A 23023-nucleotide genomic window follows, 5' to 3' on the forward strand; every position below is an offset into this window, starting at 1 on the left:
AACCTGTGTGCCCGCAGGTGTGCCAGCGTGTGTGCCCGCGGGTGTGACGGCGTGCGTGCCCGCAGGTGTGACGGTGTGTGTGCCCGCGGGTGTGACGGTGTGTGCGCTCGCGGGTGTGACGGTGTGTGTGCTTGTGGGTGTGACGGCATGCGTGTCCACGGGTGTGACGGCGTGCGTGCTCGCGGGTGTGACAGTGCGTGTGCCCGCGGGTGTGCCAACCTGTGTGCCCGCAGGTGTGCCAGCGTGTGTGCCCGCGGGTGTGACGGCGTGCGTGCCCGCAGGTGTGACGGTGTGTGTGCCCGTGGGTGTGACGGTGTGTGCGCTCGCGGGTGTGACGGTGTGTGTGCTTGTGGGTGTGACGGCGTGCGTGTGTCCACAAGGCGTGACAGCGTGCGTGCCCGTGGGTGTGACAGCGTGCGTGCCCGCAGGTGTGACGGTGTGTGTGCCCGTGGGTGTGACGGTGTGTGCGCTCGCGGGTGTGACGGCGTGCGTGCTCGCGGGTGTGACGGTATATCTGCCCGCGGGTGTGACGGTGTGTGTGCTTGTGGGTGTGACGGCGTGCGTGTGTCCACAAGGCGTGACAGCGTGCGTGCCCGTGGGTGTGACAGCGTGCGTGCCCGCAGGTGTGACGGTGTGTGTGCCTGTGGGTGTGACGGTGTGTGCGCTCGCGGGTGTGACGGTGTGTGTGCTTGTGGGTGTGACGGCATGCGTGTCCACGGGTGTGACGGCGTGCGTGCTCGCGGGTGTGACAGTGCGTGTGCCCGCGGGTGTGCCAACCTGTGTGCCCGCAGGTGTGCCAGCGTGTGTGCCCGTGGGTGTGACAGTGTGTGCGCTCGCAGGTGTGACGGCGTGCGTGCTCGCGGGTGTGACGGTATATCTGCCCGCGGGTGTGACGGCGTGCGTGCTCGCGGGTGTGACGGTGCGTGTGCCCGCGGGTGTGCCAACCTGTGTGCCCGCAGGTGTGCCAGCGTGTGTGCCCGCGGGTGTGCCGGCGTGCGTGCCCGCGGGTGTGACGGCGTGCGTGCTCGCGGGTGTGACGGTGCGTGTGCCCGCGGGTGTGCCAACCTGTGTGCCCGCGGGTGTGCCGGCGTGTGTGCCCGCGGGTGTGACGGCGTGCGTGCTCGCGGGTGTGACGGTGCGTGTGCCCGCGGGTGTGCCAACCTGTGTGCCCGCGGGTGTGCCGGCGTGTGTGCCCGCGGGTGTGACGGCATGCGTGCTCGCGGGTGTGACGGTGCGTGTGCCCGCGGGTGTGCCAACCTGTGTGCCCGCGGGTGTGCCGGCGTGTGTGCCCGCGGGTGTGACGGCGTGCGTGCTCGCGGGTGTGACGGTGCGTGTGCCCGCGGGTGTGCCAACCTGTGTGCCCGCAGGTGTGCCAGCGTGTGTGCCCGCGGGTGTGCCGGCGTGTGTGCCCGCGGGTGTGACGGCGTGCGTGCTCGCGGGTGTGACGGTGCGTGTGCTTGTGGGTGTGATGGCATGCGTGTCCACGGGTGTGACGGCGTGCGTGCTCGCGGGTGTGACAGTGCGTGTGCCCGCGGGTGTGCCAACCTGTGTGCCCGCGGGTGTGCCGGCGTGTGTGCCCGCGGGTGTGACGGCGTGCGTGCTCGCGGGTGTGACAGTGCGTGTGCCCGCGGGTGTGCCAACCTGTGTGCCCGCGGGTGTGCCGGCGTGTGTGCCCGCGGGTGTGACGGCGTGCGTGTGTCCACGAGGCGTGCCAGCGTGCACAAGGCTGTTCCCTCCGGCTTCACAGCTGGATGAAGCAGCTTCCGATGCTCACGTCCAGTGTGCACAGCCTGATCCCGCTCCAGAGCTGTTCGAAAAGCAACATGTTTCCTCTGAAATAGCGGCGGGCGGCTCCACGCTAAAAGTCACTGTGTCTCATGACACAACTCATTAGATGAATGAGGATGAAACACGTTTTGTTGCACAAAACCTATCAAGTACGCCATTAACTCTCAAGCCCTGGGTATAGAGCATAATTTCCTTTTGGGGAAGAATCGTTACAGTGTTGATTTGCTGTCTCGTAATGTCCTCTTAATAAATTTGTGCTGATGAAGGCTTGAAAATAACAGGTTAATGCCGCCCGAATAACAATGGCCTTGTTAGTTATAGGTTATTTGTTTCATTTTGTGTGACAACCTCGAGAGCAGTCATGATGAGGTCTTGAATTCACTTGTACGTTTTCAGCGTCTCTTCTCCCCGGATTTGCTCATAAATCCCCTTACTCTCATTTGGGGTTGCTTGTCTACACATGGAAGGCAGTAGTCTGCAAAACTCCTTAAATCATCCGGATAAAATTATTCTGAACAGGATTCACTTCCGAGATGTCACTGTCAGGTACAGTCCCTTCTTAGCCTGAAGAGGTTTGCTCTTAGACACCAGATCTGTAAACCTTGGTACTATGGTAGGCAATAATCAGTGATACTGGGAATTGGTAAGAGAATAGACTGAATTTGACCTTGGCCACCACATGCCATTGGGAGGACCATACTCCGTGTCAAATGTCTCTTAATATCTGATCACACAGCAGAGAAACGCTAAGCATGAAATTAATGCCGTCCTTTGCTGTACTTTATTTTTATGAGATACGGTTCTGTCTTTTAGTCCCCTGCAGTGGCAATTTCACTCAGCGCAGAGGTACAATTTTATCCCCCGGCTATCCTGAACCATATGGTAACAACTTAAACTGTATCTGGAAAATCATAGTTACGGAGGGATCAGGAATCCAGGTAAGCCCCTCAAGCCCGGAACGCCTGAATGCACGGGGCTTGCTTTCTGTGTTTGTTTTCTTGTTTGCGTTGGTTATTTTTAAATACTTAAACCATAACCTGTTTCCCTTTTCTTACTTCTTCTACAACATGTTTCTAATCACATTTCTAAACTTGGGATTAAAACCAATAGATTTGGGGGCTAAAAGCTGCCCAAAGTGCCGTTTGTAGAAATTTGCAAATGTCGCTTCATGGTTTATTTTGTGGGGTTTCACGTTTCTCTTTGGTGCATGTATTAAGTTTCATGGAAAAACCCTGCATGATCAGGCAAATTTCTTTAAACCGAAAATACTTAGTAACTGAACACTGTTGTTTGCTAGATTCAAGTGATCAGTTTTGCCACGGAGCAGAACTGGGACTCTCTGGAGATTTACGACGGAGGGGACATGACCGCGCCCAGGCTGGGAAGCTTCTCAGGTACGATGACACCAGTTCCTCTCGTCTTTGTGAATCAGAATCATCAAACACTAACGAAATGAGCAACAGCCACAAAACGTTCCATGTAGACGTTTTCCTACAACACTCGTGCACATCCACATTCGCTCATCTAGTGTTGATAGTCTCAGAGCGAGACGACAGGTGAGCCAAGAGACAGCTTTGTTCCCAGTGAGCGGGACTCACGCTGGGGAGGTAGCAGGTAGACGGTGTTTGCATGTGACAGTCTGAGGCCGGGGGACGAGGGACCCAGGGGTAGTAATGGCAGGTAGGGGTGAAGCAAAGAGTAGGTCACGGTTCACAGTTCCTGCGAAGAGATGTGCTGAGATCGGGCCGTCCAGGAAATTGTACTCCGCGGTTTGGAGCTTCGAGGCCTGAGATCTGTAGTGCTTTGGGATCCACCAGGTTTGCAGAGCAGCTCCGCCCTTGACAGCAGATGTCACCAGACCTGAAGTGTAGGCAGCCCCCCCTTGCTCTTTCTTCCACCTGCCGGGTCCACGGAAACTGCTTCCGGGTTGCCCTTGGCGTCTCCCTCCTCGCCCTGGCGGTAAGCAGTACTGTCCAGCTCTCTCTTCCCTTTCTTTTCTACTGGGAGGTTATCTTGTTTCCTCCGCCCTGAACAGCACCAACGTATCAAAATTCCCGACAGAGGGGCGCATGGGTGGCCCAGTCCGTAAGCCTCTGACTCTTGGTCTTGGCTCGGGTCATGATGTCATGGTTTGTGAGTTCGAGCCCCGTGTTGGGCTCTATGCTGACAGCGTGGACCCTGCTTAGGATTCTCTCTCTCCCTCTCTCTGTCCCTTTCCGGCACTCTCTCTCTCTCTCTCCCTCTCTTCTCTGTCTCTGTCTCCCTCTCTCTCTGCCCCTTTCCGGCACTCTCTCTCTCTCTCTCTCCCCCTCTCTTCTCTGTCTCTGTCTGTCTGTCTCTCTCTCTCAAAGTAAATAAACCTTAAACAATTTTTAAAAATCTTGACAGTAGCTGTTATCAAGATCACCATCTTCCCTGTCACCATCATCATCATCATGACCTTTACTGAGCCCTGATAGGGCCAGGCTAACAGAGTCCTAAAAATCGCACTCTGCGCGAAGTGCTGTCCTTGCCGTTGTCTTACAACTGAGGGGCAAAGATCTCCACGTTTCAGAATTAACCAGGATTGCACAGAAAACTAAGAGCTTTTCTAAGAGTGCGCCCGGCCCCACAGACTGCTTCTTGTGTGGCACTGGCCCGAACGACGTCTCCCCCTCATCTCAGCCGCATCTGGAGATACCTCCATCCTGTCGCTCAGCAGGCGCCGAAAGAAAAGCGGGTGACGGGCAGGCTGTTTGCGGTGCGCGCTTCTTAAATTACTCCAGAGTTGTCTCTGGCTGTCAGCAGATGAAAGCATCTTTTTACGGGGCCATTTAAAGTTTAGTGTGAGACAATGCCAGTGGAAGGTATCACTCCTTACATGCCACCTGTGTTGGTCTGTCTTTGCATGGTGTATCTTTGGGGACGTTTATGTGCGACTGCCCCTTCCAGACCTGCACGCTTCATCTGCTGTGCTGTCTCCCCTGGAAAGGTTCACGTCCTGCCCCCACCACATAGCGCTTGTCGCAGTTCAGCTTGGCCTGCGACTTTTTACACCGCCTCCTATGTGTCAGTATGATACACATATCAAGCACCATGTTTGTTGTTGGGAATAAAAAAGTCTGTCACTAAAAACAACACACTTGCACATCCGTATGCAGACGGCAAAATGTAATAATGTTCATAATCATAATCATATACGTTTTCATCAAATGTTCATAATCATATACGTTTTCATCATATATAAATATAATGTAACCTAGTAATACCTGTAACTTTTGGCGACGATGTAACACCACAGGCAGGTGTTGGGTGATGAAGGAGGTCAAAAGTTGCATTTGCCTAGGATTTGGGGGAACAAACGAAGAAATATCTTAATGGATGGCATAAAATATCTGGGGAAAATTATAACATCTTAACAGATGAGTAAAACATGGGCAGATAAATCCAAGAGAGAAGAAATGCTTTAGGCAGTGAAACCCTGTGGTTTAGTGTGTCTGTCTATTATACAGTGAACCCTTGAACAACATGGGTTTGAACCACAGGGGTCCGCTTATACATGGAATTTGTTCAATAAACGGAGAACAAAACGGTAAACATACTTTCTCTTCCTTACGATTTTCTTGAGTAAAACTTGCTTCCAAGGTATATCTTTTGCGATTTTTTATCTGAAGTTCAAATTTTATCATTCAAATCTATTTTTTATGTATCAACTAATGTACATCAGCCTGGATTAAGCCTTCTCTGGAATAACTCCTGTCCCCTGTGTGTGAACTTAGCTTCAGATGTGTGATGTTATATTTCTTAGTTAATATTAGGAATAGGTTGCACAGAAAACGTTCTCAAAAAGACTTCTCAAAAGTCTTCTTCTCAAAAAGAAGTCAACTTCTCAAAAAGAAGGGTTTAACCTTGAACGAATTTTTCCACCTAATTTTCTGAGGCACGAGTGTGTTGCTGAACACATGTACATACAACGTGTGTACATGTTCTTTGTATACAGCAAGGCAGTTGTATGGTTGATTGACCAAGGTTAGCAGGAATGGCTTCCTAAATGATAGTAAAAATGATAATAATAAAAGAAGTAAACACATTGCCTACGTATGTGGCAAAGAAGAACAATACCAATCTTCTCTTATTTTAGTTTTTGGAATTAGTCAGGAGAACAGAACCTTTTTTTTCTGATATTTCACGTGTACAAATTTAAACATATTAAGTCAATGGATGTAGACGTCAAGATGCGTTTCTAAGTAAAAATCGGGTTTACTTTTAATAGTAAACAGTGTCTCTAGCTAAATGTGTAGATGTTGGCTACACTTTTCAATTTTTTTTCCAGGTTTCTATTTCAATTCCAGTTAGCTCACATGGAGTGTGATGTTAGTTTCAGGTGTACAATATAGCGATTCAGTATAGCATTTGATTCAATATCGCACTTCGGTATAACACCCAGTGCTCATCACAGGTGCCTTCCTTAATCTCCATCTTTTAAAACCTATTTGGCATAAATACCATTGCAATGCAATTCTGAGCACAACCACCAGGAGTTGGCACACACTGCATGGGTCGAAGGCATGGTTTTCCAACTCCCCTGAGACCCCAGTCCCATGCTCAGTGTCCTTGGACCACCCGCCCTTTGACCGACTGGCTAAAAACTCAGGGGTTCATCTTAGTTTGAATCATTCTCTTACGTAGCTCACAGGACACGAGAAAGCAATCTGCTAATAAATAAAGTGTATTGTAAAGTAATCATATCAGGAACAGCCAAATGAAGTGACTCCTAGAGCGGCATCTGGGAGGGTCTCAAACATGAGCCTTCCGTGTCCTCGGGGCATGTCGCTTTCCAGGCACACCAGTGTGTATCACCAACCTGAAGCTCTCCTGAGCTCTGCTCTCCAGACTTCCCACTGGGTTTTCATTATGGAGGCACGATCCATTCAGTCCCTGGCTACAAGACTCGATTCGGTCTTCAGCTCCTTACCCCACAGAGGTTGGGAGGTCAGGCTGACGTCATCTGGCTCAAAACCCCAAGCCGCTAAGCGCATGGCTGTCCTCCCCACATGCACAGCCACCACCCTACTTTTTGATACACATGATCATAAGCAGGGCTACCATAAACTCCGGTGTGGTCTAAGGAGCCCACCTGGAATAACAAAGACGGTCCTGTCAGAACAGTCCAAGGGTAGGGGGTTACTGTCTGGATACGAGGAACAAAGAGCAGACCATTTACTACACAGAACCGCATATTAACAGTGCGAGCAGAGAATACACCACTATTTTGATTCTTTATCATTCTGAGATGTCACATATAAAAGGAATAACAAAAAACTACTTAGTAAGGTCTTAAGAAAATATAGATGATGTGTAAGTTTTATAACATTGTTCTCTGTCCTCATAATATCTGCCTTTGATCACAGTATTTTATGACACATGTTGGCTCGAGTGATTTTTATAATAGATGTGGTGGCATAGAGGTACCTGAGCCTAAAACATCTCTAAGATAATCGTCGATACGTAGCCTGTATTCTTTTCCGAAATAGAAATAAGGATTCGTCATGTGTCAAGGTTGGGATTAAGAAATTCCTCCGAAAAAAATCATCATGGAGTTTGCTGTTGCTATCAACTTTCTTGCAAAATGTAAGATGCAAACTTCTTGTAAAAGTTCTAACCAAAAATGCAAACTGCAGATGTATTGCAAAATTCCTTGCAAAAATGCAAAGATGTAAGCTTTTAAGAAAACTAATATTAAGTTGAATAAAAGCGGGTGAGCAAGCAATGTGATCAAAAGAAAAAGTCATTAATAAATAACATGTGAAGATATAAATCCAGTTTGAAGTCATCTAATTGGAACTAATAACATGATACATTATTTTATATAATGTCTTCTACCAAATTAAAAGAGTCTGTCTGACAATCTTTTCCCATGCACTTAGATTGAACTTCTTTATACTTAAAATCAATTGCATTAAATAATATACAGTGTTACGCCATATGCAAATATATAATAATATTATGATATTGCACACACACTTCTTTCTGAAGTTAAACAGACCACTTACATCTTGTGGTTTAATATTCCAAGGTTTATGTATTTTTGAGATAACCTGATAATGTTTGAATGGGGGTGATTTGGTTGTTTCTAAGACCTTCTCACCTTCCAAGAGAATAGCATTTTTTTGTGAGTGAGCCTAGTCAACCACATCCTCCTCCTCTGGGCTGCTTTCAGCCTTTGTCACAAATGCATATTGTGGGAAAAAATATCAGTGAGAGCCACGTTCACAAATTCAGCATTTTTTACAGTTGTAGCCATTGTGAATAACAAGGGTATGTTCAATGGAAAAAAATAATTCGTGGTTTATGAATATGCCCAGTTGAAAAAATAATCGAGAAAATTCCTGATTTATACTCTACACATACATGACAATAGTCCCCCCTCACCTGTACTTTTGCTGTACGTGGTCTCACTTACCCATGATCAGCCACGGCCCTGGAAGAAGACAATCCTCCTTGTGACGTATTAGCTGAAGGTCAATGCTGACCTATAGCTATATATCACATGCCTGCATCATGCACCTGACTCTGTCCCACCAGGTGGGCATCTTACCATCTCGCACTATCACAAGAGGGGAGCCTGCAAGACAGTGAGATATTTTGAGGGAAAGACCACATTCGCATAAATTTTACTATGGCACCTGTTATAATTACTCTGTTATTAGTTGTTGTTAATCTCTTACTGTGCCTAATTTATAAGCCACACTTCATCATGGGTGTGCATGTGTAGCAAAATGCATAGCATACACAGGGTTTGGTACGTTCCGTGGTTCCGGGCGTCCGGGGGTCTTAGAATGTACCTCCTGTGGATAAAGGGGACTACTGTGTACTATTTTATGTAATACGGTGACGGTGGAGAAAGTGCTTCTCTTATATAGTTGTATATGGACCCTTTGGTTTCTCTGTTATTTTACTTACTGCTGCCCAAGGGAAGAGTAGTGGCCTTTCTGATGGTGAGAGCCTCTCGCTCTTGGACTCGGGTACATAATGAGACACCGCTGTGGAAAGGAATGACGTCACAGTCATAGCACTCATTCATCCTCGGAACAGTGGACCAGGCAAGGCCTGTGTGTCTCTTTCCTTCCCTATGATTCGGCCGAGACCAAGTGTGCGAGGGTTCTTCTGTCTTTGCACCGCGAGCTTTGGGGGAAATTATCTTGGGTTCTGATTCCTAGCCCACTGTTTCTCTCTCTCCATCTCTCTCTTTCGGCACACACACCGCTCCAAGTGAGTCCCAAGACAGACGCTGGTGTGGCCCCTCATGCTTCACCCGCACACCGTTGGAAGCCCGGCTCCTTTTTTGTTTGAGGGGTATGTGGCATTTGTCCGGATTTAAAAAGAAGAGCTTTATTTTACTTCTGGCTATGATCTTCTCTTTATTCACTATCGGACAGACTCCTGAGGCCATGAAGGATGAATGGTTTCAGACCCAGGGCACACAGCAGGGTATCTTCCTGGCTGGAGTTAATTTTGTGAGGGATGGCATGAATTTTAAGATTTCATTGTGACTGCCTTTCTTTTCCCATTGCTTGCTGGGTGTGTTTGGAACAGTCGGGACCCCACAGAGTGGATGAGCAAGACGGTAGCTGGTCAGGTCAGAAGGCTGGGCACGTACGTGGGAACTGGGGACCTGAGTAATATAGTGACGGCAGTGAGAACCAGGTTTCTCCGTATTTGCTGAAGGAGTTAGAGACATGGAAATGAGGCAGGCTACTTGGATTTGAATTAGAGGTCTCAGCGCAAACTCGTGGTTTTAGTGTGTATAGATGAAACTACACATGTAGGCCCGCGTGCGTGTGTGTGTGTGTGTGTGTGTGTGTGTGCGTGTGCGCGCGCACGTGCGCGTATTTCCCACCTCTGTCTTTTGGCAGATGTCAAGCAGCACCCCGGTAGCCAAGAACCCCTCTGGCACCCAACGCTGAGTTTCTGGATATCAACTTAATACTGTTTTTCCCTAGAGGAGCAAATATTCTTAGAGAAATGAAGCTTCATTTTTCAGGGCTCTGGTAGGAAAAAAACATTACACACACACACACACACACACACACACACACACACACACACACAATGAGCTGCTCTGTATAAAATAGAAATCTATGAGTCCATCCCAATATAAGTAGCCACATGCATAAACGAAATGAATGAAGAAGAACGATTTCCCTCACGGCGCGCAAACGAATACGTCTGGGTGGAAGGTGGAATGAGAGGATCATCATGTGGCAACTGCTCCAATGATAAGCAGTTCAAACCGGAACATCCATGCATGCTAGAACTGCTGGGCCGAATTCTGATGAGAAACGGCGCATCCGCGGTCTCGTTGCATCTCCCCGCCTAACTGGTTCTCACTGAGAGCAGGAGAGTAGGAACTCCGGAGGGGGGAAGCCCGGCAGATTCCACTTTGGCCCGGCGTCAGTGGTGGGGCCGCCAGTAACGGACATGGTCTGAACGGGGGTACCGATGGACCCGCTGTCAAAGCGGGCAGACATCCGAGAGCTTGATTCCTCGTGGGGCTGCACCTGCGCTGCTGGAAAGCACCCCCGTCCCGGCCCATCTAACACCAACGCGATGCGCCGAGAGCAGGGTTTGGAGGAACTGCCCCTAAGGAGCCCGTGCAGCCCGAGCACAACAGCCCCCTCGCACCCCCAAGACCGATCGTGGAGCAGATGAGACAGCCAGGCAGGAATACAGTGTCAGCTTTTAACATTCTTGCCCAAAATGCATAGGCCGAGTCGAATAGCAAAGACCATCAGACAGACTCAAGTTGAAAAACATCCCACTCAAAAAACGTGCTTGTGTTTTTGGAAAGTATCGAGTTGTTAAAGGCGTGAAAAGACTGAGAAACTCTTCTGGATGGAAGAAAACGAAGGGAGCCAAGGATTGAATGCGCCGCGTGATCACGGACAGAGTCCTTCTGCTACGAAAGCCAGTACTGGGGGAAATCAAACGAGATCTGTGGATTGCATGTTTGGAACTACCGTGTCTGTGTTAGTTTTTCCTTGATTTGAGATGTTCTGTTGTAAGGAACACACACTGAAGTTTTACAAGAAATGGGCCGTCACATTTGTAGCTTACAAATTGTTCAGAATAAAATAATGTCATATATACACACATATATAAATTAGTAATAGAGATAAATGTAATTATTATGGAGTATAGAAAGATACAGTGGATATGTGGTGTTTTCGTGCTATATTTGCACCTTTTTAATGTTTGTTTATTTTGAAAGAGAGAGAAACAGGGAAACAGAGAGTGAGTGGGTGAGGGGCAGAAGAGAGAGAGAGAGAGAGAGAGAAAGAGAGAGAGAGACAATCCCAGGCAGGCTCCACATTGTCAGCCCAGAGCTCGACATGGGGCTCGATCCCATGAACCATCAGATCATGACCTGAGCTGAAATCAAGAGTTGGACCCTTGACCAACTGAGCCAGGCGTCCTGAATCTTTTTGAGGTACAAATGATTTGATTTTTTTTAATGATTTGAAATTTTTTGACAGGAGCTTTTTAAAAATTTTATATGGTAAAAGGATTATAAATCAGTCTTAACATTTCAATACTTTTAAAAGTATAATCAATATTTAAACTCTTTATTTCTAAGGTACTTTAAAAAATATCCATAAGAGAATATTGAACCCATTTTAAAAGTTTGTTATTGAGTAAAAACAAACAAGAACGAGTAGTTGTTAAAGGTACACATTTTGGGAAAAACAATTGGCTTCTTGAATGAATTGAACTTTTTAAAAAAATTTGTTTGAACAGCCATATATATACATACGTATATATGTATATATACGTATGTATGTATATATACGTATGTATACGTATGTATATACGTATGTATACGTATACATACGTATATATATGGCTTGTGTTCTAAGCCATCTACAATCATTTTTGGAAGTAGGCAGGCTATAAATTATAAATGAATAGAACAGCTCAAAATTCATACCAATTTGTCTGTGCTGAGAGTAGAATCTGTAGGGCTCTAATACCATTTCTCAGTTTTCTGTGTTAGGTGTTGCTCTATCTAGGTCCCAGTAAAACAATATGATCAAAAAGATACTGCCTGTGGCAACACTTTTAAAAATCTCTCCCAGCTGGGTTTTGTGTGCTGGGAATAACTTCCTGTCTAGTGCAGTCTAGAGAGGCCCCCGTGGGCGCTCCTTCACGGCGGGTGTGGCTTGCCCTCCCTCCAGCTGGGGCCAGGTTCTCCCTGCACGGCACCCTCCCAGGCCTCCCTCGCTAATTGGTACCCGTGTGTCTGGTGTGCCCCCCGAGGCATCAAGATCCGGCATCTTTTGTAGAGGAGCGAGTGGTTATATTTCATCCTAGAGCTACAAACAAAGTCATTCAGGCCTTGCTACCGTCAGTAATAACACGTAGAGGGAACCTCACTCACACGGCATTGTCACATACGTGACAATTTATTACTCACATGTAAGGGACTTAATATCATGTTCATTTTAGGGGCACCCAAGTGGCTTAGTCCATTAAGCATCCAACTTCGGCTCAGGTCATGATCCCGTGGTTTGTGAGCTCGAGCCCCACGTTAGGCTCTGTGCTGACAGCACGGAGCCTGCTTGGGATTCTTACTCTCTTCTTCTCTCTGCCCCTCCCCACTTGTGTTCTGTCTCTCAAAAAATCAACAAATAAACTTAAAAATACATATATCGTCTTCATGTTACGGAACTGGAGCATATTAAGATGTTTGCGGTGATGAGCTAATTTGTGTCAGGACTCAGGCGTGGAAGCAGGTTTTCTGACCACACCGTAACTCAGTCAACCAAAGACAAGCAAACCAAAAAGTTGCACAATGTGCAGTAAATACCTGTATGTACAGATTCCTCTCCTGGGCCCTGAAGGCGGTGAAGTAAATTTTGGAAAGTAGAAGTTAGGGTCTCGTCTCCCGAAGAGAGCAAATTTGAAAGGACTGAACCAAGCAGGAAGCCCTGCAGAGGAGTGTCGTCCTACACGTGAAGGCAGAGAAAAGCTGTGTTGCTACAGACGAGGGCGGCCTGGGTGGTATCTAGAGGAGAGGGTAACTGGGTCGTTGTCTGCTCTTTGGTAGAAGACGCATGGGCAGAAAGCAAGGAAGGGCAGCACTGTTTAAAGGAGTCTGAGTCGGGGCATCTGGTGGCTCAGTCAGTTGAGCGTCCAGTTCTTGATCTCGGCTCAGGTCGTGATCCCAGGGTCGTGGGATTCAGCACCGTGTTGGGTTCTGCGCCGAGCATGGAGCCTGCCTGGGATTCTCTCTGTGTGTCCTTCTGCCATTCTCCCCGCTCATGCTTTCTCTCCCTCTAAAATAAATAAATATAAATAAAAATTAAAAATGCAGCAGAAAAAGTAATCGGTTGCCCCAAATTGCAGGTAAAACCAGGCAGACAGTGATGCAGATCCTGTCATGGCACCTGTTTGGTTAGACTAGTTAGATCGATGGTAAACATGTCATTCTTTCTGCAAAGATTATCTAAAAATACAAAACTGGTACTTGTTACGGCAGCACACTTACTAGAATGCTTGTCGTGAAGGGCACCGGCTGGTGTGGGAAGTGTTGAATCACTATACTGTACCTATACAGATGACGCTGTATGTTGACTCTCCTGGACCTAAAATATTTTAAAGTTGGGAAACCACTAGAAAAAGTACATGAGAACACAAAAATAATACCAGAGAGAGAAGACAGCAAACATCCTACACAATGAACAAAAATGGGTAAAAATCGGTGTTTCTGGTGGAGGTCTCTTTCTTGTCTTGATGTGGACAGGTCTTGAGTCAGGCCAACAAGTGGGTGCCGTGGACGCCTTCCTCTCTCTTCCTCCTAAGTTTCTGTCTGAGGCCTCTTCTCTCTGACCCAAGTCAGCATTATCTACAATAACCAAGATATGGAAGCAGCCCGAGTGTCCACCCATAGATGAATGGATAACATAGATGTACACACACACACACACACACACACACACACACACTGGAATACTACTCAGCCATAAAAAGGAAAGGAATCTTGTCATTTGCAGTAACATGGTTGGATCTAGAGGGTATGATGCTAAGTGAAATAAGTCAGTCAGAGAAAGACAAATACCAAATGATTCCACCCACATGTGAAATTTAAGAAACAAAAGAGATGAACAAATAAAAAAAGAAACAAACAAAGACCACTCTTATATGCAGGGTGATGGTCACCAGAGGGGAGGAGGATATGGAGACAGGCGACATAGATGATGGCGATCGAGAGTCCACTTATCTCGATGAGCACTGAGTGATGTATCGAATTGTTGAACCCCTACATTGCACACTTGAAGCTAATATGAAAATGTATGTTAGTTACAATTGATTTTTCTAAAGAGGGTAAAATGGGTCAAAAGAAAAGAGAAAGAGCATCATAGGCCTACAATTATGGGAACACCTCCAACAGAAAACATGAGTTGTGAAAGAGAAGAAGCTAGAAATATAGACATTGGTTAGATCATGCAGGGTCTTAGGTCAAATCAAGGAGGCTGCAATTCCATCCTAAGATCATCAAAAATCCATGAGAATTTCCGTATGAAATAATCATATGTCCATTAAAAAAAGAAAGCTTTCCGACTCCTGGGTGGAGAATGAATTGGTTGAGGGCAACAGGAGATTCAGAAAACAGGTCGGGAGAGCGTTGCACTCATTGTACTCACTAGTACTGGCGGCTGGCCCTGGGGTGATGGCGGTGAAGGGGGAGGGTCTGAGGAGGCTGGCCAGAGGGGGCCTGTTGGCAGGTGGCAGGGCGGGGTCGCAGAGAGAAGGAAGCCTGTGACGGGCCATGAGCGGATGCTAACTGCTTGTTGACTGACATGGGGACACAGGAGGTTGGCCAGGTTTTACAGGCATAGATTATGACTTAGGTTTGCACACTCCACCCGCAAAGGGCCTTTGGATACCTGGGGAGGTGAGGGCAGCGGGAGTCTGTACCTGGCTTGTGGACGGAAAGCTGGTGGAGGAAACGGGATCATGGCAACAGAGAGAAGGATGCTGAAGAATCTTCCCTCTGCAGTCACGTTCATCTGTCTTGGATAATTATGGACTCACTTCCTTATTCCGTTATTTAAAACAGCGTTTCCTTCTTTCCACAGCAGGGTTCTGTCCAGTGCGGCTGGTTGTAGTAATTTGCTTGTGCCGTGATGAGGTTCACCCTCATCTTGAAGCACGTGCGTGTCAACACAAGGGGATTTAAACTCGCTTATCATTTCCCGTATTTAGTACATCCTCCCAGAATACTTTACACTTCTGATTGAGGAGCATTTTCCTTGTCCTCAGCCCCCTCCAGTGTCCGCTCTTCTATCACGCTTGTCCCTGCCATCGATACCTCTCCTGCTGACTTTTTGTTTGTCACAACACAAGTCAATACATTTTAAGGAATGCAAGCATCATGTCCTACACCTGTATTTTCCTCTTCACTCATGCTCAGTTGGAATCGTTTGCAGATCTCAGTGGGAACATTCTTCAGTTTGGATCCCCCAAGGACGGAAAAGAGAATGTGTAGTCAAAAGGAGCATTTTATCAGTATTTCGGATCGGTCCACCCAGGCTAACTGCTCCCCCAACCTCCATAAGACTTGCTCTTTTGAGGTTTTTAAAATATTTTTTAAGTTTATTTATTTATTTTGAGAGAGAGAGAGAGAAAGAGAAAGAGGTGGGGAGGGACAGAGAGAGAGGGAGAGAGAGAGAGAATCCCAAGCAGGTTCTGCACTCTCAGTGCAGAGCCTGATGCGGGGCTCAAACTCACAAACCATGAGCTCATGACCTGAGCACAAACCAAGAGTCAGATGCTTAACCGACTGAGCCACCCAGATGCCCCTCATTTGAGTTTTTCCCTCTTTGTTCAAGTCAAAACAAAACAAACAAACAGACAAACAAAATGATTGTGTTGTTAAAAGAATGGCACCTGAAAAGCCAGTGCACCAGTGCCTGGTAGAACGTAAGAATTTGTGTGTTCATACCCTGATATGTTAGAGAGACGTCACATCGGCTTGAGGAGGGCAGAGAGATGTGCAACTTTTTGCCGTACTCGCACGAGAGAAAGGCGCCAAAGGACAGAAGCATCAAAGCCCGTAGTCAGATTCAGTAGGTTGCGATCAGACCGCAGGGCTTTGTGAACCTGAACAGATAAACCCGTATATTTTTTCTAGAGAAAAGTGAATGCATTTGTGATGTTAAAGTCCCCCACCTGTTTCTTTCAGGAACCACGGTCCCAGCTCTTCTGAACAGCACGTCCAATCAGCTCTGTCTCCACTTCCAGTCTGACATTAGCGTGGCAGCCGCGGGCTTTCACCTGGAGTACAAAAGTAAGGTCCCCTCTTTCTGCATCCGGCTTCCGCTGTTATATCGAGTCATGTTCTGAAAGGAAAAACAAATCCGTGCCCTCATTACATAGTAAAATATCCTCGTCCCAAAACGACTCTCCAAGTTGCATGAAATTGGGTCATACAAAATCTGCCCCCATGAAATACACAGTATAAAGAGCAAACTAATGAGGACATGTCAGTTAGTATCTGGAATCGTTGGATAAATGAAGTTCGTGTCTGGAAAAATTGTTCAGAAGCACAAAAAGTAACCGTGTGTGCTATTCCTGGTTTTCTTGGGAGTGGTGTTTATATTAGCGTCCAGAAACCCAGAAAGTCATCATTTCCAAGCCGATTATGGTCACAGGGCCTCCAAGGTGGGTGGCGCAGGGCTATCACAGAGCCTCGCTGCACGCTGCCCGCTTCGTGTATTACTCATTTTAATTGGAAGAAGGTGTCGCGAAGGAGACGCTAACCTTTTAAAAATGAATGTGAAAAGTGAGTTAATAGTCTGATAAATGGGTTGACAAAGGTCAGATTCACAAATCTTCTTTGGCGTTTGATGACGCAGGTAAACCTTGTAAAAACGACGTAAGACTTTCCAATGAGAGCCAGGTTTATTTTAGGACGTGTTTTCAAGCGCTAAAAATGCTTAATGTCGATATCCATCTCCTTTAATAAGTGGTTGCAAATAAGCAAATACATGGATGGCTTTAATAAGTGATCTTTTGAATGGAGATAAACAGTTCGCCGAGACGAAAATGCATGCGTGTTTTTGAAAGGCCAGATTTCCAGCTGATGATAAATATTCCGGACCAGACACAAACCACAGGGCTGTTTCCCGTTTCGGTTAAATTTCCCTACTTATTACAGGCATTTGTATGCAAGTTTATTCCAATTTATTTGAATAGGACTACTCTGGTGACAGTGTAAAAGGATGGTGTGGGTGTTATTTATGTAGGAAATGTCTGGAAAAAATCTGCCAGTCTGGTGCATTTCGTGAACATCTGTAGATAGGAAACTATCAACCTCATTTATGATGGCGCTAATAAATTCGCTAATACTTTCAGCAGTGTTAGAACTGATGAATGTTCTTATCTCTTTCTTCCAAACTTATCTTGTGGCTTCAGGCTTTTCACTTACTTCTCATAAAGAGAGGTGCTAGTGAAATGATTAGTCTGCGGTTACGAGGACGTACGATTACAGCTTCAACAATATAATCGTCTGCCTTTCACTCTTATTTCCCGCCCATGCACTTCGTTAGAAGAGGAACACCAAGATATTTCTCACCGAAATGAATCTTATTTACAAGTCCACAGCCTTGCTTAATTACTTAACGTGCTTATATTTTAGTTGGCCAAACATAATGCTACGGTCCTGTTTGTTAAGATCCGCTTGGAGTGGCTGTTTTTCGATGCCAGCACCATTCTGATACCACCTGTGTCGTTCGTGTGTTCCCTTACCCTCTGTGTATCTACAGGCGCTCGTTTCTCTGTTCTCATTCTACGTGCAGAGTTTAAAATGTGGGTTATATAACGTGTTCATAGAATTAACCTTAAGAAGGCCAACAGCAAACAGTATAGGGACCGTGGAAATAAACTGCCCGGAGATTGTCTGATACTTTTAATCTCTTGACCTATTTTTGCATCTACCTGAAAATAGGTACCGCCTGTCCACAAGCCTCTAAATCCAGATTTGTTCCTAAAATTGATATCCGTGAGATCATAGTAAAAACAACAAAAGCCCCCGCCCTATGCCAGGTCTAAACATGTCACAGCTCCTTCCTGCTTTGTCCTCAGAAAGCCCTCTTTTTGAGGTACGCTCCTTTTTACAGGAGAAAGGACACAAGGCAGTGTCTTCAGCCTGCACAGGCTCTGGTCACCCTGCTTGTGACCCGCGGAATGCCCAGAGACCCTTCGTCACGAAGGCGCTTTACCAAAGGCAGAAGCAGCGCCTGCACTGTTGCGTTTGACGAACAGTGACGCCGAGGGTCACGAGTAGTTGGGGGACACGCGGAAGGGAAGGAAGCCTGCAGGTCGGTGTTGGAGATGCGGCTTGTCTGGCACTGAAACCAGAGCTGTGATCGCTGATCCGCACCTGCTTCTCCGTGAAGACTTTCAGTTTCTCATCCAGAAGTGAGCGCCTGGCCCCGGTAGTGATGATGGGCCATCTTTCCGGATGAGCACTGATAGGAATTTCCCCAACAGAAAACAAACATTTTTATCTGAGGGGATGAAGCATAAAATTTTAATGACTGAGAAAGCAATTCCAGGAAGGTCTGATCAGATACGGGTGATCTGGGTTCTCTTGCGGGGTCCGAGCGGAAGCTCAAAAGATCGGCACAGTTGAGCGCGCCACGTTCTGGAAGCCAGATGTCCTTCTTTTAATTTTTTAAGCAATTATTTATTTATTTTGACAGAGGCAGAGATGGCGTGAATGGGGGAGGGGCTGAGGGAGAAGGACAGCCAACCCCAGGCAGGTTCCACACTGTCCCCACAGAGCCTGACGCGGGGCTTGAACCACGAACCGCGAGGTCAGGACCTGAACCGAAACCAAGAGTCAGACACTCAACTGACGGAGCCACCCAGGCGCCCCGTCCTTCTTTTATTTTATCTATCTGGGTAGGAAGTTTGACGCGGCTACACACAGGGACACGGTTGTCACCCTTGCTTTGGGCTCTTTTCTTCAGAAAAGCTACCAGAACAGAACAAAACAAATAAGCAAATACCATGGAACCTTAAAGATGTATGTAGGCAACGATGATGCTGGGTTACCCTGGAAATTACGAAATCTGAGCCGAGGGTGCGTGGCACGAGCCTGCCGCTGGGGAACAGTCTGGTGGTAGCCATTCTAGAACTCGGCAGGAAAGAGCAGAGAAGGTTGGATATATAGGAACATAAGCGTGTCTGCTGACATACACGATATGTGCCATATACAGCAATAGACCAGGGTTGGTTGACTTCCCTGGAATTGGTGGGAGGAGAGCTAATAAGGGTGAAGCCATGCACCCTGTCGGAGTGTTTGTCTTCGTCTTATTTGAAATAAGGAAGGGCACACCCCCCTGTGTCTGGGTCCCCGAGCTATTTGAGCCCCTTCCGGACCTTTGGCAGTTTGCCAAGAGGATGGCCTGAGTGTTTCATTCTTTCCCATGCGTGTTTGTCCTGTATTTGTCACAGAGACAGCTTCATGTCCTGGATCTCCTGGAACAGGCTGTTCTTTGGACTTGCTGTCACCTGGGTACCTGCTACCTCGTCCCTTGGACGAGTTCAAGAAAAGTTAGGACCTCGCAGTTTAGATTTTTCTCGTTGTTAAAGTGAAAATAGTGTTTTATTTTTCAGATTTCTATATCCTGTGTGGGAGTGGAAATCCTTTTGTGGGCTTCCCCTTGCCCAAAGATAAATATATAAATACCAAAGTTATTCTTTTAGGTTAACCAGGGACAAGCTTTTCTTGAATGCTCCTTTTACAATTTTTTTTTTAAAGTGGGCTCCATACCCAGCATGGAGCTTGAACTCACGACCCTGAGATCAAGAATTCCATGCTGTACTGGCTGAGCCAGCCAGGCACCCCTTGAAATGCTCATTGTGGAAAAAAATGGTCTATCTATGTCTATCATCCATGTAACACGTACATAATTGTAACACAGTAATATAGGATTTTCATCATAACTGTGAAAATTTTAGAAATACTTACAGATAAATTATAGAATTAAATTATAGAATTAAATTATATTACAGATACATTATTAGCAGAATAAGTCCATCTAATCTAGAGCTATTCCCCATTTAGAAATTTTTGAATAGAAACTATTCTGATTTTTACATATACCCATGCTTATTTAATAATCATACGTTCCATGATTAAAAGCTTCTCTTTTAGGGGCGCCTGGGTGGCACAGTCGGTTGGGCGTCCGACTTCAGCCAGGTCACGATCTCACGGTCTGTGAGTTCGAGCCCCGCGTCGGGCTCTGGGCTGATGGCTCAGAGCCTGGAGCCTGTTTCCGATTCTGTGTCTCCTTCTCTCTCTGCCCCTCCCCCGTTCATGCTCTGTCTCTCTCTGTCCCAAAAATAAATAAACGTTGAAAAAAAAAAAAAGCTTCTCTTTTAAATTACACCATTATTCGGGTGCACCTGATACATAGTTCTGCCTCGCTAAGTTGGAAGATATTTAACCTCAATTCTGCAGCAAACTTTACAACACCCCACTGAATACATCTGTCCTGAGTTAGCATGACGAAGCCATGAGTGAATTTTACCTCCAGCACAAGGCTGCTGCAATTATGCAAGCCCCTTTGGTGCTAGTGCATGGCACTTGGTGAAAACAGCACCAAAATCATCGCGTACATAGGAACTTTTTTATTTCAGCATTTTTATCATGAGTTTTTGTTTGTTTGATTGTTTGTTTTGTTTTATTTCCTGTCAACATTCACTACTGGGAAACCCAGTGGAGCTAGTATAATATTTCTGGAGTCTCTAAGATACAACATTTGGCCCCTGGAAGGCAAGTAAGACAGAGAAGCTATGGTGCACTATAGACTTCACATATCTTATAATACATCACGGGAGCCATTCTTTAGTTTTTTTTTTCTTTTTTTTTTGTTAAACATTTATTTATTTATTTTGCGAGAGAGAGGCAGACAGAGAGGGCCAACAAGCAAAGAAGGGGCAGAGAGAGAGAAAAGAGAGGGATTCTCAGGCTCAACACAGCCCAACATGGGCCTGGAATTCACGAACAGTGAAATCATGAGCGAGCTGAAATCAAGAGTGGGACGCTTAACCGACTGAGCCACCCAGGCGCCCTGTGGTGCCCCCATTCTTGAAATAGTAGCCCAGCTATGAACACGGCCCGATGTGAAGGCCGTTGTCCCATGTCTAGGGATCTGGCCACAGACAGAGAAGACTATACTGGTGGATCACAACCAGGAACATACAAGCTGTGACAATGACAGCATCACATGAAAGGATAGGGGAGAATAAGACAAAAATATTGCAGTAATTGGTACATTTAGAATATATTTATTCTGAAACCGGTTGGAGTTTGAATCAGTGGTGTGTAGTTATCATGAGGAAGAAAAGGAAAATTGGTAGAGAAGAAAATATAGTGAGTCTCACTGTTTGAATTGCATGTTACTCCTTTACAAGGGAGGGTTAGCTGGAGGTTTGTTATTTGTCACATTTTAGCAGTGTGTTTATTGTCATTAGTTGGAGTGATTATCTACCATTATAAAATATTTGTAACATATTTTACTATAGATTTGATTTTGACATCAGTATTTTTTAAGCATTCATTTGTCTAGAGCGCTCTGTGATACAGTGTTGTTATTTCAAGTGCAACCAGTTCAGAACTGATAGCTCACTAAGTCCTTCTCACATGTATTTATATAATCGGTAGTTAAGCATATAGTGAAAACAAGATTACAGATCACCAATGTATAAGACCTCATCAAAAGGTATGTAGTCAGACAAAAAGATAAGATTGTCTAATTTCCTTTTGAAATGACCTGTTTTCCAAATATTTGATTCAACGAAACAAAGGAGGAAGGTATAAATGTACTGGACACATAGAATAAAAGAAATGACATCATTCAGCATTAAATGTAGCTTTGAATTTGTGGCAATACAAGCAAAAAGGAAATAGATGTTATTTACATAATTTTCTTTTTAAAAAGGAAAATGTAGTAGTTAATTAAAAGAGACGATTTCCTTTGTTCTGTATTCTAAAAGGTACTTACAATTTGCAAAGGAAGTTGTCTTCAAAACGCAGGAATGAACTTGGCGTGACAGTCGTGTATCAATTTTTTACCTAATGTGGAGAATATAATACAGTTAGCCACATTAATTTCTTTCCTGCTTGTGTTCAGTGATTCAGTAGGTACCATATTTTATTTCCTTTGTGTACTCATTTCAAAACAGGAATTCAGAACGAACTATCTAGATAAAGATTGAATTATGGAAAATGCACTGAGCTTTTTGAAATCAAAAGTACTAAATATTTTTAGTAGGATGTTCTCACAATCGAATATTGACAACTTTGATTCGATTACAATGACTACAATGATCTTTATAAATACCTGCAAATTATTAATGAATGTTTCAATGGCACTTTAGTATTACATTAATACTAATAAGGTTTCTCAGCTTGAATGCTGGGCATGAATAAAATCACAGGGGATGAGAAATTAAACAAGAATGAGCTTCAATGTAACTGTCACTGTGTTTACCGAGATTTCACTCTGTGTAGTCAGAGATTAAAGCTCACTGCTTCCCACCTAGTGAACATCTCGTAAACCAGTACTCATTCAAAGGTATAGTGAAGTTATCTTCTTAATCACTTCATGGCAAGCCCCTTTTTGTGTTTATTTATATACTAAAAATCCATAAGATTTTTTTCTAAATGTTCTTCTTTCCAAGAATCACCTCTATTGACTTCCAGTTTGGCAAACAAAGATTGCCTCCCTTAATCCTTTAAAAATTGGTTCAAGTCACAACAACTGATAATTATTCATGTCTTCCTAGTTTTCTATCAAGTTCTAACTCTACCGGGGACCTTTTTTTAAAGTTGATCCTTGAACAGTGTGAGGGTTAAGGGGTGCCAAACCCCCAGTCATCGAAACTCTGCGTGTAACTTGTGACCCACCAAAACTGAACGAGTAATAGCCTACTGTTGACCAGAAGCCTTACCGACGACGTAAACAAGTCAGTTAACTCATGGTTTGCGTGTTGTAGGTCTTATATACCATCCTGTTACAATAAAGTAAGCTAGGCGACAGAAAACGTTATTTAAAAGCTCACCTAGAAGCAAATATAGCACTGAACGAAAGTTTCTCTATGGTCTTTGGAGTTTTAGGCATTGAATTTGTGAATGGGCAAGAGTGCGATGTATAGAACTGAGGACTCATCTTAAAATTGC

The 23023-nt window shown here is 45.5% G+C and overlaps 1 protein-coding gene across 1 annotated transcript in view; it reads left to right on the top strand.

Moving 5' to 3' along the window:
* The window catches only part of CSMD1 (CUB and Sushi multiple domains 1), a 1672960-nt gene that overhangs the window by 1437228 nt on the left and 212709 nt on the right, over positions 1–23023 (top strand). The window contains exons 37-39 of the mRNA XM_047092364.1: positions 2602–2726; positions 3086–3182; positions 16013–16117. Of these exons, the coding sequence (XP_046948320.1) occupies positions 2602–2726; positions 3086–3182; positions 16013–16117 (327 nt within the window). The remainder of the gene's footprint in view (positions 1–2601; positions 2727–3085; positions 3183–16012; positions 16118–23023) is intronic.

This window comes from Lynx rufus, unplaced genomic scaffold (assembly GCF_022079265.1).
Source record: "Lynx rufus isolate CCGP_SWC_20201006 ecotype Redwood Valley unplaced genomic scaffold, mLynRuf1.p SCAF_3, whole genome shotgun sequence".
NCBI classification, from domain to species: domain Eukaryota; kingdom Metazoa; phylum Chordata; class Mammalia; order Carnivora; family Felidae; genus Lynx; species Lynx rufus.